Source organism: Pristis pectinata, chromosome 30 (genome assembly GCF_009764475.1).
Source record: "Pristis pectinata isolate sPriPec2 chromosome 30, sPriPec2.1.pri, whole genome shotgun sequence".
Classification (NCBI taxonomy): domain Eukaryota; kingdom Metazoa; phylum Chordata; class Chondrichthyes; order Rhinopristiformes; family Pristidae; genus Pristis; species Pristis pectinata.
This window is the reverse complement of record NC_067434.1, coordinates 3,351,132-3,368,328: the sequence shown is the minus strand read 5'-3', so window position 1 is coordinate 3,368,328 and position 17,197 is coordinate 3,351,132. Positions and strand designations below refer to the sequence as shown.

Below are 17,197 nucleotides of genomic sequence, written 5' to 3'. Positions count from 1 at the left end.
GATCCAATTAACCAGCCTGCTTTGGATCCCATGTGTCTTAACCTTCTGGACCAGCCTACCATGCAGGAACTTGTCAAATGCCTTCCTAAAGTCCATATAGACAACATCTTTCACCCTGCCTTCATCAATTTCCTTGGTTGCCTCCTCGAAAAATTCAGTCAAGTGAATGATATAGGCTTTCCCCTGCACAAAGCCATGCTGTCTATCCCTGATCAACCCCTGCCTTTCCAAATGTACAGAAACCCTGCCCCTTAGAATTTTCTCCAGTAATTTCCCTACCACTGATAAAAGGCTCACCAGCCTGTAGTTACCTGCTTATCCCTGCTGCCTTTATTAAACACAGGAACAACATTAGCTAACCCTTGACCTGTGGCTAACGAAGGTACAAAAGTGTCTGTCAGGGTCCTAGCAATCTCCTCTCTTGGTTCCCACAATGTTCTGCGACAGATCTCATCAGCCCTGAGGGCATCAAACTTTGTACGTTCCAAGATATCAAACACCTCCACCTCCTTAATGGTCCAGAGATGGTGCAGACAATCAACGTACCCTGCCTGAACTCACTACCCACCACACCTTTCTCCTTGGTGAATACCGTTTTTCTCTCTCTCCGCAGATACTGCTGACATGAGCACTTTTATCATTACTTAAGATTTTGAACCCAGCACATCACTGTGTAATTACCTGATCTGGACTCATTGCTCAGCCCCTCCTCAAAAAGCTGCTGCCTCAGGGCTTCAAAGTTCAGAGAAGCATCATCCTCGGGCAATGCATGGGGCACCCGGCCGTCTCCAGGTCGACACACCTCAAACTTCACCCAGCGGTAACTGCAGGGACACAACGAGATCCTGACACTCTACTTGTTCAAAGTAAGCTCAGACATCAGAGAGCAGGTGGCAGGTCAATGTACGGATCCACACACAGTCCACAGACCCATACACAGTACAGTCTACAGACCCACGTACAGAGCCACACACAGTCCATAGACCCATACACAGTACAGTCCACAGACCCACGTACAGAGCCACGCACAGTCCACAGACCCATACACAGTACAGTCCACAGACCCACGTACAGAGCCACGCACAGTCCACAGACCCATACACAGTACAGTCCACAGACCCACGTACAGAGCCACACACAGTCCTTCCCTTGCTTCTATTTCTCACTGTTGCAGTCCTGAGGGAGGGTCACACTGTGGGAGGGGTCGTACTGAGGGACTGTCCTATTGTGGGAGGGGCAGAACTGAGGGAGGGGTGGTACTGAGGGAGTGCTGCACCGTGGGAGGGGCAGTACTGAGGGAGGGTCACACCGTGGGAGGGGCAGTACTGAGGGAGTGCTGCACCGTGGGAGGGGCAGTACTGAGGGAGGGTCACACCGTGGGAGGGGCAGTACTGAGGGAGGGTCACACCGTGGGAGGGGCGGTACTGAGGGAGGGTCACACTGTGGGAGGGGCGGTACTGAGGGAGGGTCACACTGTGGGAGGGGCGGTACTGAGGGAGGGTCACACTGTGGGAGGGGCAGTACTGAGGGAGGGTCACACCGTGGGAGGAGCAGTACTGAGGGAGGGTCACACTGTGGGAGGGGCAATACTGATGTTGCAGCCCCTCTTCGAGTATCTGCGGGGGCTGCTGCTTAAGTTCTGGTTGCACTTCAGCCTGGCGCTGTTGGTCTACGGGCACCCGGTGCGGCGCGGGGAGGGGCATGAGGCGGATCTCCTGGTGGATCTCCTGCTGGGCCTGGCCAAGCTGGCCATCCACGGGACGCGTCAGCGGGTGGCCGAGGGTCCCGGCAGGTCGGCCTGCCTGCCCGTCTTCCGCGCTTACGTGCACGCGCGGGTGCGTTTAGAGAGGGAGCACGCGGTTTCCGCGGGCACCCTAGCCGAGTTCCGCGCTCGGTGGGCCCCTCAAGGGATCGCGTGTGTCGTGGACGGTACGAACGCGATTCTTATTTGAAGTGTCGCGTGTCGCGTTAACGGGTGTAGCGTCGCGTGTGTGTTTCGTTAATATTAGTTTGCATTCTCTACCGTAGTATGTCGTTGCGTAGTTTCTCTTTTCTGTATTAGATGTGGTGTATTAACACTGGTTGTCTTTTGTAGTACTTTTAGTGAATAAACGTTTATTATTAAAAAAAAAGGGGCAGTACTGAGGGAGTGCCGCACCATGGGAGGGGCACTTCTCAGTGAATGCTGTACAGTTGGAGAGATACCATTCCAACTGCAACTCTGCAACCCACGACCTGACCCCTAATGACAAGGGCAGCAGGGGCAAGGGGACGCCACCACATGCAGGTTTCCCAAAACATCGCCAATCCCTTTTCATCATTGAGTTTAACTCCTGGATCTCCTGCCCCACTAGCGCCGTGGGGGCATCATCGTCTGAAGGATCCGGCAGGTCAAGGCCGTGCGCCCCTCTTTCTCAAGGCAATAGGGGATGGGTAAGAAACGTTGTCTCACATCCCCAAAAATCAAAGGAGGAGGAGGGGAGGGGGGAGGAGGGGGTAGGGGGAGGGGGGAGGAGGAGGGGAGGTGGGAGGAGGCGGTAGAGGGAGGGGGAGGAGGGGGTAGGGGAGGAGGAGGGGAGGGGAGGGGAGGACAGGGGGGAGGGGAGGAGAGGGGAGGAGAGGAGGGGAGGGGAGGAAGGGGAGGAGGAAAAGGGGAGGTGGGGGAGGGGGGAAAAGGGGAGGTGGGGGAGGGGTAAGAGGGGAAAGGAGGGGGGAGGGGAGGTGGGGGGAGAGGTGGTGGGGAGGAGTAGGGGAGGTGTGAGGTCGGGGAAAGATATTGGTGCTCTGGTTAAGAAAGAGAGAGAGGTGTATATCAGGTATAGGCAACTAGGAGCAAATGAGGTACTTGAAGAGTATAGAAAATATAAGAAAACATGAAAAAGGAAATCAGGAAGGCAAAAAAAAGACATGAGGTTGCTTTGGCAGATAATGTGAAGGTAAACCCAAAGGGTTTCTACAAGTATATTAAGAGTAAAAGGATAATAAGGGACAAAATTGGTCTCCTGGAAGATCAGAGTGGTTGTCTATGTGTTGAGCCTCAGGAGATGGGGAGATCTTAAACAGTTTTTTTGCATCAGTATTTACTCAGAAAACTGGCATCGTGGATATGGAAGGAAGGGAAATAAGCAGTAGTGTTATGGAACACATCGGAGAGGAGGAGGATGAGGGGAGACATGATAAAGGTGTACAAAATATTAAGAGGAATGGATAGAGTGGACAGCCAGCGCCTCTTTCCCAGGGCACCAATGCTCAATACAAGAGGGCATGGCTTTAAGGTTATGGGTGGGAATTTCAAGTAAGATATCAGAGGGAGGTTTTTCACCCAGAGAGTGGTCGGTGCATGGAATGCGCTGCCTGGGGTGGTGGTGGAGGCTGATACGTTGGTCAAGTTCAAGAGATTGTTAGATAAACATATGGAGGAATTTAAGATAGAGGGATATGTGGGAGGAAGGGGTTAGATAGTCTTAGGAGTGGCTTGAAGGTCGGCACAACATGGTGGGCTGAAGGGCCTGTATTGTGCTGTGTTGTTCTATGGTTCTATGGTTCTTAAAATATAATGGTGAAATAACGAATGGACACTTCCCTGATTTACCTGTCAATGAAGGTGGGCAATCCGATTGGGCTACACAGGCCAGTCACAGCTGGCTGACAGCTGCTGGCCAGATGTTGAGCCCAGTGGAGGGTGGGAGGGATAACTAACGGCCAGCACCTCCCCCCCATTGTCTCCACTACCTCCCCATCTGAGCCCGTAGCGGCATCCTCTCCACTGGGAAAGGATGCTCGTGACCCCATGCTTACCCCTGGTCACTTCCATCCAAACACTGGCTGCTGCGTTCTGCTCACTCACCAAAGGAACCTCTGAATTCCCCTCTACCTTAACTGCTTTTCCCTCCTCACCCTCCTTTCCTTACTCCTCTTATTTTCCTTTACGTGTTCACTCTGAGGTTACTGCAGTCAGTCTGGTTCTCTCAACACCTCTTCACCCGACATCAGCCACACACTGTTCCTTTTCCTTTCATCATCGTTATCCAGGAGCCCAGCTCGTCTCCTTACCTTTCACCCTGTGGGAGCACACTAACCTGCACCTGGAACATTTCTCCTGTGAAGGTCACCTGTTGTCACCGGTTTACATACTTTATCCTCCCTGGGTCCCCTCTCATCCCCCTCTCTAGTTAGCCCTCTCTAGGTCAGAAGTCCCACTTTAGTTCTTCTTGCTTCTCTCTACCAGAGGGTGTGCATTAATGGTGAGGGGGATAGTTCAAACGAGACGTGCAAGATTTTTTTTACACAGAGAGCGGTGGGTGCCTGGAATGCGCTGCCGGGGTGGTGGTGGAGGCAGATACAATGGAGGCAGTTAAGAGGCTCTTAGATAGACACATGAATGTGCAGGGAATGGAGGGATGTGGACGTTGTAGGCTGAAGGGATTGGTTTAATTAAGCATTTAATTAATGCAGAGAAGGAATGGCGGGGCGACGGAACCGTGGGTGACGAGAGAGGTGGAACGACTTGTTAGGGAGAAGAAGGTAACATACGTGAGGTATAAGCAGCAAGGTTCAGACAGGGCCCGTGAGGAATATAGGGTAGCGAGGAAGGAACTTAAGAAAGGGCTGAGGAGAGCTAGAAGGGGACACGAAAAGGCTTTGGCTAGTAGGGTTAAGGAGAATCCCAAGGCTTTTTACTCGCACGTGAAGGGTAGGAGGAGGTCCGATTATAGACAAAGGTGGGAGAATTTGCCTGGAGGCGGCGGAAGTGGGAGAAGTTCTCAATGAATACTTCTCTTCGATATTCACCAAGGAGAGGGGTCTTGATGACGCGGAAGGGAGTGCTGGTAGGGGTAATGTTCTCGAGGTTGTAGATATCAAGAGAGAGGATGTGTTGAAGTTGTTAAATAATATCAAGACAGATAAATCTCCGGGGTCTGATGGGATTTTCCCCAGGCTGCTTCGAGAGGCGAGGGAGGAGATTGTTGAACCGCTGGTAAGGATCTTTGAGTCCTCATTGTCCACAGGGATGGTACCGGAGGATTGGAGGGTGGCGAATGTTGTCCCCTTGTTCAAAAAAGGTAGTAGGGATAGTCCAGGGAATTACAGACTGGTGAGCCTTACGTCTGTGGTGGGTAAGCTGTTAGAAAGGATTCTAAGGGATAGGATCTATGAACACCTGGAGAATCATGGACTGATTAGGGACAGCCAGCATGGCTTTGTGAAGGGAAGATCTTGCCTCACAAGCCTGATAGAGCTCTTTGAGGAGGTGACGAGGAAGATGGATGAGGGCAGTGTGGTGGATGTGGTCTATACAGATTTTAGTAAGGCGTTTGATAAGGTTCCTCATGGTAGGCTTCTTCAGAAGGTCAGAGGCCAAGGGATCCAGGGAAGCTTGGCTGTGTGGATTAGGAATTGGCTTGCCTGTAGAAAGCAGAGGGTTGTGGTGGAAGGAGTGCCCTCGTATTGGAGGGCAGTAACTAGTGGTGTCCCGCAGGGATCAGTTCTGGGACCTCTACTTTTTGTGATATTTATTAATAACTTAGATAAGGGGGTGGAAGGCTGGGTTAGTAAGTTTGCGGACGACACTAAGATCAGCAGTGTTGTGGATAGTGTGGAGGGCTGTCGAAGCTTACAGAGGGATATTGATAGGATGCAGAGCTGGGCTGACAAGTGGCAGATGGAGTTCAATCCAGAGAAGTGTGAGGTGGTACACTTTGGAAGGACAAACTCCAGGGCAGAGTACAGGGTAAATGTCAAGGTACTTGGCAGTGTAGAGGAGCAGAGGGATCTGGGGGGTTCATATGCACAGTTCATTGAAAGTTGCCTCACAGGTGGAAAGAGCAGTTAAGAAGGCCAATGGGATGTTAGCTTTCATAAGTCGTAGGATTGAGTTCAAGAGCCGCAAAGTGATGATGCAGCTTTACAAAACTCTAGATAGACCACACTTAGAGTACTGTGTTCAGTTCTGGTCACCACATTATAGGAAGGATGTGGAGGTGTTGGAGAAGGTGCAAAGGAGATTTACCAGGATGCTGCTTGGATTAGAGCATATTGAATATGAGGAGAGGCTTAAGGTGCTAGGGCTTTATTCACTGGAAAGGAGGAGGATGAGAGGAGACATGATAGAGGTATATAAAATATTGAGAGGAATAGATATAGACAGTCAGCACCTCCTTCCCAGGGCACCAATGCTCAAGACAAGAGGGCATGGCTTTAAGGTTATGGGTGGGAGGTTCAGGGGAGATGTCAGGGGGAGGTGTTTTACCCAGAGAGTGGTTGGTGCATGGAATGCACTGCCTGGGGTGGTGGTGGAGGCAGATACGTTGGACAGGTTCAAGAGTTTGTTGGATAGGCACATGGAGGAATGTGAGATAGAGGGATATGCGGGAGGAAAGGTTTAGATAGTGTGAGGGTGGTTTGATGGACGGCACAACATGGTGGGCCGAAGGGCCTGTTTTGTGCTGTATGGTTCTATGGTTCTATGGTACTAGTTTAGTGAGTTCAGCACAACATGGTGGGCCGAATGGCCTGTTCCTGTGCTGTACTGTTCTGTGCTCTGTGCTCTATGGTCTATGTTCCATGACCAATCCAAAGCTCACAACACAATGTTCCCAAATGTTCCCCACAGGTAGTCACCGGGTACACAGCAACATCCTTCCTTACTGGGTCAGAAACATTCTGACCATGGAGGTGTCCTGAGCACCTGAGCTCTGGGTACAGAAGCACAAGGTTTCAGTTACTCGAGGCATGATCCGCTAATCCAGGGGACTGAGTTCAAATCACACCATGGCGTAAACTCGCGGGATAAAATCAATCTGGAATTAAAGAGCTAATATCAATAGTATTAACCATAAAAATACCGAGTTGTTGTAAAAACCCATCTGCTCATCTGCTTCACTAATGCCCATCAGGGAAAGAAATCTCCAGTCCTCACCAAGTACAGCTGAGCTTAACTCCAGACCCACTGATGTGTGACCCTTAACTGTTTTCTCACTCCAAGCATTTAAGGATGAACGACAGACATTGCAGTGAGGTCCACGTCCTGTAAAACTAATCTCGGGAAGTCCCCCCACCCCCCTCCCACCCCACCTCTGCCCTTTTCTCAGACATTGTTCCAGTCACCTTTGTGCTAACTGATTTCCCCTGAGATCCCAACATTTCAACACCTTCCCTACAGATTAGCTCCTCTGTCTCCCTCACTGTTTGGTTGTCTACAGAATTCCCCAGGAGGATGATATTTCCTTTCTCATTAAATGGATTCAATAGCTGACCTCAGAAGGACCTCCTCCTGCTCCCACACTGTAACATGTCCAGTAATGAGTACTGCCACTTCTATCCACCAGGATGCACTGGGTGTACAACACGCAAACAGTCCATTCAGCCCATCCACTCTATGCTGATTCCACAAGAGACTCCTCTCTCCAGCTATATCTATCAGTGTGACCCTCTGTTTCCCTCTCCCTCATCCACGAGCAGCCTCCTCTACAATGAATCTATGCTGTTCAACTGAACCCCTTCCACATTCTCACCACTCTTTGTTGATATTAGACAGTTACCAAGAAGAGCAATGAACTCTAGTTATGTTCTTCCCCACAAGTGAAAACATTCTCTTTCTGTCGACTATCAATTCCTTTCATAATTTTCAAAACCTCTGTCGGATTATGCCTCGGCCTCCTTTAGTGAAGAGAAGGGAAACCCAGCCTGTTCATCGTCCTTTCCTGCCGTGTACGCCCTCAGATTTCTAGTACCGTCCTTGCGAATCTCTGCACCCTCTCCAGTGCCTCTACGACCTTTTCACAATGTGACCAGAGCACAGTCGGGCTCTTGGTGGTCTGCCCAAGGCATGACACAGCTACTACCACATCTCTACTTCTGAAGGCTATTCCTCTCGAAGTAAACGATGTGCTTGGTTTGCTTGTATCTGCACTACTTGCTGTATTTGTACTTTGAGATCCCTTTGTTCCTCTCCCCCTAGTCTGATACCTTCCACATAAGGTGACCTCATGGATTTTCCTGTCAGAATGCACTACCTCACATTTATCTGTGCTGAACCTCACCTGTCAGTTTATTGTCCTCAGGTCATAGAGGCATACACACAGAGACAGGCCCTTCGGTCCACCATGTCCGTGTCAACCATCATGTACCCACCAAGCCCAATCCCATACACCAGCACGGTCCACAGCCTTCTAGGCCTTAGTGATTCAAGTCCTCATCCAGATACTTCTTAAATATTGTGAGCATCTGCCTCCACCACCCCCTCAGGCAATGCGTTCCAGGTCACAATCACCCTCTGGGTGAAAAAACCTTTCCTCAGATCACCTCTAGCTCTCTTACTCCTCACAAACCCACGCGCACCAGTATCAGATGGCTCCGTTATGGAGAAAGCTTCTCACTATCCACCCTGTCTATGCCCCACAAAATTCTGTATACCTTCATCGGGTCCCTCCTCAGCCTTCTCCCCACAGGGAGAACAAACCCAGCCTATCCAGTCTCTCTTCATAACTGAGGCACTCCATCCCAGGCAACATCCTGGGGATCCTCCTCTGCATCCTCTCCAATGCAATCACATCCTTCCTATGGTGTGGCAACCAGAACTGCACACAATACTCTAACTGGGACCCAAGTGTTATAAAGTTCTACCGCAACCTCAATGCTCTTATATTCTACACCCCGGATGATGAAGGCAAGCAGCCCATATGTCTTCTTCACCACCTTATCCATCTGTGCTGCCATCGTCAGGAATCTTTGGGCTTGTACACAGAGGTCCCTCTGTTCACCAATACTCCTTCGATTCCTACCATTCATGGTGTATGTCCAACCCAATGTGCACCACCTCACACTTATCCGGATTACATTCTATCTGCCATTCACAAGCAGAGCTGTATCTTTCTGCAGCCTAAGACTAGCCCGCTCACTATCAACAGCACCAATTTTTGTGTCATCTGCAAACTTACTAATCTCACCTCCAACGTTCCTATCCAAATCACTAATGTATACAACAAACAGCAGGGCTCCCAGCACCGTTCCCTGTGGTACACCACTGGTCACAGGCATCCAGCTACAAGAACAACCCTCTACCATCCCCTTCTGCTATTAACAATTTTGCATTCCAATTTGCTATCTTGTGTTGGATCCCATGTTCTAACCTTTTGGACCAGTCTCTCATGTGGGATCTTGTCAAAGGCCTTACTGAAATCCATGAGACGACATCAGCCACACTCATCAATATACAGTATTTTGTAACTTCTCCAAAAACCTCCATCAAGTTAGAGAGGCAGGATATCCCACAAATACAGTTGTGTGGACTCAGCACAGTACCTCCTGTAGACACTACCGATGGTTGGCACATCCCTCTCCACCATTGGAAGTATCTACAGGAGGTGCTGCCTGAAGAAGGCAACATCCATTATCAGAGATCCCCACCATCCGGGCCATGCCATCTTCTCACAGCTCCCATCGGGCAGGAGGTACAGAAGCCTTAAGTCCCACACCACCAGGTTCAGGAACAGCCACTTCCCATCAACCATTCGGTTCTTGAACCGACCGGCACAACCCTAATCACTACAGTTTAGCAACACTGTGACCACTTTGCACTACAATGGACTTTGTTTTTTTTGATCTAATTGCGTTCTTTCTTGCAAAAATTGTGTCTAATTTATGTTTAATTTATGTTTTTCTTGTGAACATTGTGTCTCTGATGCTATGTGTCTGTGATGCTGCTGCAAGTAAGTTTTTCATTGCACCTGTGCACACATGTACTTGTGCATGTGACAATAAACTGGACTTCGACTTTGGACAGTCCCTGATCAACTTCCGCCTTTCCAAGTGCCATTCTGTGGTCTATTGGATCTTCTTCAGTTTTGCCAATTTCCTTCCCTAACCTTTCCAAACACCTTGTAACCTGGAAGCGTCCAATCCCACATCTTTGAGACATGCTTCAGCTATTACAACTAGTCCGAGATCACACATTCTATTGTACCTACAAGACCTTATTCACTTCACACTGTGAGTTTTCAAACATGCGTTCTAAATCTGTTTCCGTACTTCGATCAGAGTGAGCTCCTCTCTGACCCACACCCAACACCACTTTGCTTTCCCTACAGGACACAGTGTGTGGCTGCAGCACTTAGAGAAAGGTGACTATATTCACGGCAGTGTGTACATGCAAGTGGACCTTGTTGCTCGAACTTTACCAGAGACACTTCCGTGCACCAGGGCAGCCCTGAATCAGGTTCCGAACGGTGGGGTGAGAGAAGCCAAAGAAATCTGCTCCAGATGGCACCAGGTTCATGAACGGCTTTCCTCTGGGTAAAGAAAAAACAGAAACACATTTAAAAATAAATTGCCCCTCTCTGTTCATGACAATATACAGAAACAAAGTTCAGGACTAAGGTGACTTTGTGTGTCCCATACTAGAAAGCATCTTGCACTAACCAAAGGTCACAGGTTCTTACAAGGGGTGGCAGACGTGAATCATTAACTGTTTCTCTTTCCACAGATGCTGCCTGAGCCACAGAGATTTTCCTGCATTTTCTGACCTTGCACCATAACTCTGATGTCTCTTCATTACCCAGTACTAATATCCCCACTTGTCGACAGCAAGGAGATGCCCCAGTGGTTTCATAGGATTTCTCGTTGTCCATAAGACCATAAAACCATAAAATATAGGAGCAGAAATCAGCCATTCGGCCCATCACGTCTGCTCTGTCATTCAACAATGGCTGATTTTTTTCAACCCCATTCTCCGGCCTTCTCCCCGTAACCCTTAACCCCCTTACCAGTCGACAACCTATCAATCTCTGCTTTAAATACACCCAATGACTTGGCCTCCACAGCCCTCTGTGGCAACAAATTCATAGAACCATAGAACCATAGAAAAATACAGCACAATACAGGCCCACCATGTTGTGCTGACCTTCAAACCACACCTAAGACTATCTAATCCGTTCCTCCCACATATCCCTCTATTTTAATTTCCTCCATATGCTTATCTAACAATCTCTTGAACTTGACCAACGTATCAGCCTCCACCACCACCCCAGGCAGTGCATTCCACGCCCCAACCACTCTCTGGGTGAAAAATCTCCCTTGAACTTCCTTGACATCTCCCTTGAATTTCCCACCCATTACCTTAAAGCCATGCCCTCTTGTATTGAGCATTGGTGCCCTGGGAAAGAGGCGCTGGCTGTCCACTCTATCTATTCTTCCTAATATTTTGTACACCTCTATCATGTCTCCCCTCATCCTCCTTCTCTCCAATGACTAAAGCCCTAGCTCCCTTAGTCTCACCTCATAATCCATACGCTCCAATCCAGGCAGCATCCTGGTAAATCTCCTCTGCACCCTTTCCAATGCTTCCACATCCTTCCTATAATGAGGCGACCAGAACTGGACACAGTACTCTAAGTGTGGTCCAACCAGAGTTTTGTAGAGCTGCATCATCACCTCGCGGCTCTTAAACTTGATCCCATGACTTATGAAAGCTAACATCCCATAAGCTTTCTTAACTACCCTATCCACCTGTGAGGCAATTTTCAGGGATATGTGGATATGAACCCCCAGATCCCTCTGCTCCTCCACACTACCTAGAATCCTGCCATTTACCTTGTACTCCGCCTTGGAGTTTGTCCTTCCAAAGTGTACCACCTCACACTTCTCTGGATTGAACTCCATCTGCCACTTCTCAGCCCAGCTCTGCATCCTATCAATGTCCCTCTGCAATCTTCGACAGCCCTCCACACTATCCACAACACCACCAGCCTTTGAGTCATCTGCAAACTTGGCAACCCACCCTTCTACCCCCTCATCCAAGTCATTAATAAATATTACGAAAAGTAGAGGTCCCAGAACCGATCTTGAGGGACACCACTAGTCACAGGCCTTCAATCTGAATGCACTCCCTCCAGCACAACCTTCTGCTTTCTACAAGCAAGTCAATTCTGAACCCACACGGCCATAATGTGTCCACACTGGAGCTGCAGTCTGTGAGCGGGGAACCACTGAGGCAGAACAGAAGCACGAGGGGCGTAGGTCTCACAGCAGCATGCCATGTTTCTGCAGCCCATCGCTGTGTCTCCGGCTGAGCGTGCCACACACAGTTCTAAATACCAGCTCAAACAACCCAACAGGGATGTCAGTGTCACATTCATACTGGAATGTTGAGTAACGGAGTCACCCCAATATCCAGGGAGACTGGGGCACATCACAGTGCTGCAGCATCCAGCAGCTGCTCAGAACCAACTCCAGACAGAACAGTCAACAACTGAGGCACCCAGGCACAGGACCAGTCACCCACACTCACCCTGCTGCGGCAACGGCTTCCAACAGGCTGGCGTGACAGGCTGACGCAGAAGATGAAACAAGTGTGTTCTGAGGGTCAACTTCAGGAGTAATCTCAAACTGTTGAACATAAAAATTGAGTCAACACCCTTGCAGACAGATAATTCACACAGTGTTTCCAAACACAGTGTGGGCATGTGAGTACCACTGCCTGTCACTGCCAGAGGTCCCAGTGCAGTAATAAAAGGCAAAACCTGACACACTGCGTGTGAAGCACCAGAACCTCAGGACAGGTGTCTCCTGGTGGACCCTCCCAGCACTGTACACTCTTTACACTCTCCCTGGAGAGCACTCCCAGAGGCACTGAACTTATATTTCTTATCCTGCTCATAAACTCCAGCCTGCTGAGCGGGTCCCACCACATTACCATCAACAACACATCACACAGACCAAGATGCTCAATGGAGAAACAAGAGGCAACAGATACTGGGATCTGGAGCAAAAAACAAGCTGCGGGAGGAACTCAGCGGATCAGGCAGCATCTGTGGAGGCAGAGGGATGGTCGATGTTTCAGGTCGAGACCCTGCATTAGTCCTCCTACTGAAGGTTAACTTGCACCTCTCTCTTTCTCAGCCCTGAAGCAGGGTCTCGACCTAAAACATCGACCATCCCTCTGCCTCCACAGATGCTGCCTGACCTGCTGAGATTTTTCAGCAGGTTTTGTCTTTATTTCAGATTGGCTGTGGTCGAGTCAGACTGTGATTGGCCGTGGTTGGGTCAGACTGTGATTGGCTGTGGTCGGGTCAGACTGTGACTGGCTGTGATTGGGTCAGGCTGTGGTTGGGTCAGGTTGTGATTGGCCGTGGTCAGGTCAGGCTGTGATTGGCCATGGTCGGGTCAGGCTGTGATTGGCCGTGATTGGGTCAGGCTGTGATTGGCTGTGATTGGGTCAGGATGCGATTGGCCGTGATCAGGTTAGGCTCTGGTTGGCTGTGGTTGGGTCAGGCTGTGATCGGGTGCTGTTTATGTGGAGTTTGCACGTTCCCTCCCATGTGACTGTGTGGATTTCCCCCGGTGCTCCAGTTTCCTCCTGCATCCCAGAGGGTGATAGATTAATTTGTGACTGCAACCTGCTCGGACTGTGTAGGTAAAGTGATGGAATCTGGTGGGAAATGACAGAATGGAGTGGGAATAAAAGGGATTCATGTAGGATTACTGTCAATGGGTCGGTGATGGTCGGCGAGGAATTGATAGGGCGAAGGGTCTGATTCTGTGCTGGATCTCTCCATGACTCTGTGATTATAGGTTTTAACTGTCAATAGAGGGGAGCTGCATCGTTACCGTGAGAGAAATGAAAAACAGGAAGGGAAATGAACAGAAGTGGAAGGAAGAGAAACCAAGGCCTGGAGGCAAAAAAAGCGAAGGTAAATGATGTTAAAAAGACAAGTCGAATTGTCTCCGACTGGGTGAAGTAATAGGGTCGTTAAACTAAAATATCTCATGAAGCTTTCTCTCATCTTAACCAGACTATTATTCAACCTGAACAGAAATATTCCTTTGGTTCCACCCATTGCTCTCCCCCACCTTCCCTGCTGCTGAGACTAATCTCCCTCTCTCCTCAATAGTTCTGATGAAGGTTCCAGGCCCTGAAACGCTCCCAGTTTCATTTCCAAAGGTGCTGTCTGACCTGCTGAGATTTGTCCAGCATTTTCTGTGGTGAGGAAGGAAACGGAATTAGAAACGGACAGGTAGGAGGGGGATACGGCTGGAATCATGGGTGACCTTTACTGATGTATAGACTGGGAAATACAATAATACCATGGAGGAGGACGTCCTGGGGTGTGTGCAGGGTGGATATTTAATGAAAATCCCGAGGCATTTTATTGGTACATGAAGAACAAGAGGACAGCCAGGGAAAGAGCTGGGCCCATTACAGACCAAAGGGGCAGACTGTGCATGGAGCCAGAGGATGTGGGTGAGGTCTGAAACGAATACTCACCTGTACTCACCAAGGGGAAAGACATGGTAGTTGCGGATTTCAGGGAGGGTGCAGTGTTTTATTATAATTTTATTTACAGCGTGGTAACAGGCCCTTCCAGCCCAACGAGTCCGCGCTGCCCATTTTAAACCCCAAATTAACCTACCCTACGTCTTTAGAATGTGGGAGGAAACCGGAGCACCCGGAGGAAACCCACGCAGACACGGGAGAACGCACAAACTCCTAACAGACAGCAAAGGGAATCGAAACCCGATTGCTGGCGCTGTAATATCGTCGCGCTAACCGCTACACTACCGTGCCGCCCTAGAGCATGTAAACAATCAAAAGCAGGAGGATAAGTCCCCAGGGTCAGTTGGGGTAGAACATAGACTATAGAACAGTACTGCGCAGGAACAGGCCCTTCAGCCCACGATGTTGTGGCAAACTAATTAAACTAGTAATTAAAAGTCCAAATAAATGAATCCCTTCTGCCTAAACAATGTCCATATCCCTCCGTTCTCTGCACATTCACGTGCCCATCTCTGAGGCTCTTAAACACCTCCACCACCCCTGGCAGCACATTTCAGGCACCCACCACTCTCTAGGTAAAAAATTTGACCCGCACATCTCCTTTGAACTTACCCCTCTCACCTTACATGCATGCCCTCTAGTATTAGACATTTTGACCCTGGGAGAAAAATGCTGGCTGTCGACTCTATCTATGCCTCTCATAATCTTATAAACCTCTATCAGGTCTCCCCTCAGCCTCCACCTCTCCAGAGAAAACAACCCCAGTTTGTCCAACCTCTCCTTATAAGACATGCCCTCTAATCCAGGCAGCATCCTGGTGAACCTCTTCTGCACCCTCTCCAAAGCCTCCACACCCTTCCTATAATGGGGCGACCAGAATTGAATGCAATACTCCAGATGCGGCCTAACTAGAGTTTTATAAAGCTGCAACATAACTCTTGAACTCAGTGCCTCGACTAATAAAGGCAAGCATACCTTCTTTGCCACCCTATCAACCTGTGCAGCCACTTTCAGGTAGCTATGGACTTGGACCCCAAGGTTCCCCGTACATCAACACTGTTAAGGGTCCTGCCATTACCATTGTACTGTTCGTTTTCATTTGATCTCCCAAAGTGTAACACCTCACATTTAGCTGGATTAAATTCCATCTGCCATTTCTCCGCCCATATCTGCAACTGACCTACATCCCACTGTATCCTCTGGCAATCTATTACGATATCCACAACACCACCAATCTTTGCATCATTTGAGAACTTACTAACCCAATCATCCACGTTTTCATCCAAGTCATTTGAATATATCACAAACAACAGAGGTCCCAGTACGGATCCCTGTGGAACAACACTGGTCATGGACCTCCAGCCAGAAATAGTCCTGTGACCACTCCCCTCTGTCTTCTATGGGCAGCCAGTTCTGAATCCAAACGGCCAAGTCACCATGGATCCCATGCACCTTAATCTTCGGATGAGCCTACCATGAAGGATCTTGTGAAACACCTCACTAAAATCCATGCAGACAACATGGCTACATGGCTCAGGCTGCAGTGGGAGGCAGGGAAGAGACTGCTGGGGCCTGACAGATATCCTTATATCTTTACTGCACACAGGTAAGGTGTCAGATGGTTGGAAAACGGCAAATGTGGTGTCTTTATTCAAGAAGGCAGCAGGGATAAGCCAGGTATTTACAGGCTGGTGAGTCTAGTGTCAGTGGTAGGGAAGTTATTGGAAAAATTTCAGAGACCAGGATTAATCTACACTTGGAAAGCCGGGGTTGATCAAGGATAGTCACACAGCTCTGTTGGTGGGAGATCCTGTACGGCTAATGTGATCGAGTTATTTTAAGAAATAACAAACCAGTGCAGGTGATATAGTCTATACGGGTGATGGTGGAGGGTTGCTTTTGTGATTGGAAGGTGTGACCACTGGTGTGCTACAGGTGCTGGGACCCTCAATGTTTGTCACATTTGGGCATGAATGCAGGAGATGTGATTAATAAATTTGTACACAACCTGAAAATTGGTGGCATTGTTGATCATGATAGTGGTATCTTCGGCTATAGGTCAATACTGCTCAGCTGGTAGGTCAGCCTGAGCAACGGCGGATGAAATTTAATCCTGATAAGTGCAGGGTGGTGTACATTGGGAGGTCTAACAAGGGTTAGACATACACCATGAATGGCAGGGCCCTAAGGAGTATTGAGGAACAGAGGGACAAGTTCATAGATCTCTAAAGGTAGCAGCACTGGTAGATAGGGTGGCAAAGAAGGCAGACGACATGCTGGCCTTCATTAGCCGAGGCCTAGGAAATAAGAACATGAACACCATGGTACAACTTTATAAAACATTGTGAGGCCACTGCTGGAGCACTGTGTGCAGTTCTGTTCACCACACCACAGGAGGGATGTGATTACATTGGACAGGGTGCCGAGAAGATGCACCAGGATGTTGCCCGGGATGGAGTATTTCTGTTGTGAGGAGAGTTTCGAACAGTGGGCTTGTTTTCCTGGGTGCAGAGAAGGCTGAAGGGGCACCTGACAGAGGTGTACAAAACTGTAAGGAACATAAGTAGGATGGATCGTGAAAAAACCTTCCCCATAAAGGGTATGTCCAAAACCAGAGGGCTGAGGTCTAAGGTGAGGGGTCAGAGGGTTAGAGGGGATCTGAGGGAAGATAATTCATCCAGTTGGAGTCTGGAATTCACTGACTGAGTGGGTGGTGGAGGCAGAGACTCTCGCAACACTTGAATCACTAAGGTATAGAAAGACTACAGACCAACTGCTGTAAATGAGATGGGTACTTGTGGGGGCAGAAGGGTCTGTTTCTGAGCTGTACAACTCTCTGACCAGTGTGCTGAGGAACAGCTAACCAAGACTAGATATCGTTCAATGACAAAGGGAGATGAGCAACCGTGTTGTGCACGTCCCTTG

At 49.2% G+C, this 17,197-nt stretch overlaps 1 protein-coding gene across 2 annotated transcripts in view; it reads right to left on the bottom strand.

Moving 5' to 3' along the window:
• The window catches only part of tbrg1 (transforming growth factor beta regulator 1), a 78,690-nt gene that overhangs the window by 10,383 nt on the left and 51,110 nt on the right, over window positions 1-17,197 (bottom strand). For both annotated transcript variants that reach the window (XM_052041545.1, XM_052041543.1), the window contains 3 exons: window positions 12,287-12,384; window positions 10,179-10,289; window positions 682-824 (listed from right to left, as the gene is read on the bottom strand). In XM_052041545.1, coding sequence (XP_051897505.1) covers window positions 682-824; window positions 10,179-10,289; window positions 12,287-12,384 — 352 coding nt within the window. The remainder of the gene's footprint in view (window positions 1-681; window positions 825-10,178; window positions 10,290-12,286; window positions 12,385-17,197) is intronic.